Source organism: Rhincodon typus, chromosome 17, assembly GCF_021869965.1.
Source record: "Rhincodon typus isolate 14 chromosome 17, sRhiTyp1.1, whole genome shotgun sequence".
Classification (NCBI taxonomy): domain Eukaryota; kingdom Metazoa; phylum Chordata; class Chondrichthyes; order Orectolobiformes; family Rhincodontidae; genus Rhincodon; species Rhincodon typus.
In genome coordinates, this window is record NC_063348.1 from 41,643,603 (window position 1) to 41,645,069 (window position 1,467).

A 1,467-nucleotide genomic window follows, 5' to 3' on the forward strand; every position below is an offset into this window, starting at 1 on the left:
TTATTTGCATACCCAAGAATAACTCTGCTTTTTGATCCTTGTCCACGATTTTATCGCCAGTTATTTCGTATGGGCTAGTTTTTTTTTTGCTGCAGGCACCCTTCTCAACCTTCCATTTACCGTCACCACAATCCGATCTGAAAAAAAATAAGGCCCTTAACTCTGACACTCTATCCCGTAAAATTAATGCTCAATGAAGAGCTAGAGTTGCTCGAGATTGTAGCTTTTTCCTTCAATTGGAGTTAACTCAAATATATTAATATGCAGCAAAAAATGAAAGCTGCTAACTTTTTTTCAACCAGCTGCCACCCCACCCCCATAAAGAAGGCAAATCAAATGAAATGAGAAGGGGAATTGAGATTGAACCCTCCTTTGTTACCTGTTTGCACAATACCACTTTTTCTGGATATATGAAGAAAAAGTGCATTTTATATTTGGGGGTTTTCTCCAACTCAGGAGGCCCAAAGAGCTTTACTGATAAAGATTCTTTTCTGAAAACTCTTTATTGTTGTAATGGTGAAAAACTCAGCGCCCAGTAAGCCCTCATAAACAGCCATGAAGTAAATTTTCAGAACATTTTTAAATGCTGATTGAGAAATAAATGTCGGCTAGACCATGGAGGAAAACATACCAACATGTAACTAACATGTGGATTCATTGAAGGACTGAAACTGCAAGGCAGCTGCAAAAGGTGTAAATAGCATGACATGCATAATAAATTGGTTTTCTTTCCCAAAGAATGCTACTGCTGTAATCAGTGTCGGGAGTAGCTTGTTGTAAAAGCTCTGCTGTGAGCTAACATAGATGGGTATTGCCATAAATTCATACTGCACAATGTGCATTAAAATTACTTTTAAAATTATTTTCATTGTTAAAATTACACATGTCCTTTTAAAAATCCTTTCATTTTCTGGGAGGGAATTGAATAAGCATTGAAAAAGAAACAATAAATAAAAAGCCATGCTGAGAGAGCAAGAATGGAATTAGTTGAATAACTCTTTCAAAAAGCTGATGCAAACATAACAGACTGAATGACCTCTATCTGTGTAATGATTATGATTCAATAATGCATAGCATTGTCATATATTAAAATGACCCATGAATTGTTGCTGGGAAGGAAGGAAAATTTTCTGATTTTACTCTGAATTGGTCCACTACTAAATTTTGTTTTAAACATTTAGCGGTTGCGCTCTTCACTTTTCTGATTGGAGGAAATAGTTCCTCTGAACTTACAATATCAAATCCTTGTAGCCATGTTCACAATGTAATTGAATGATGAAGTAATCACAGAGGCAGAATAGCCTACTCTTGTTCCTGTGAAGTTCTAAAATTTTTATCTGGTTACTTTTTTTCTGAGAACAGTGGAAAAGTGACATTGAAAAATATTGAAGGAAATTCTGAGATAACAAGGTGTAGGGCTGGATGAACACAGCAAGCCAAGCAGCATCAGAGGAGCAGGAAGGGTCT

At 36.1% G+C, this 1,467-nt stretch overlaps 1 protein-coding gene across 1 annotated transcript in view; it reads left to right on the forward strand.

Moving 5' to 3' along the window:
• Positions 1 to 513: 513 nt before the first annotated feature.
• The window catches only part of prrg4 (proline rich Gla (G-carboxyglutamic acid) 4 (transmembrane)), a 61,696-nt gene continuing 60,742 nt past the window's right edge, over positions 514 to 1,467 (forward strand). The window contains exon 1 of the mRNA XM_048607355.1: positions 514 to 535. Within this exon, the coding sequence (XP_048463312.1) occupies positions 514 to 535 (22 nt within the window). The remainder of the gene's footprint in view (positions 536 to 1,467) is intronic.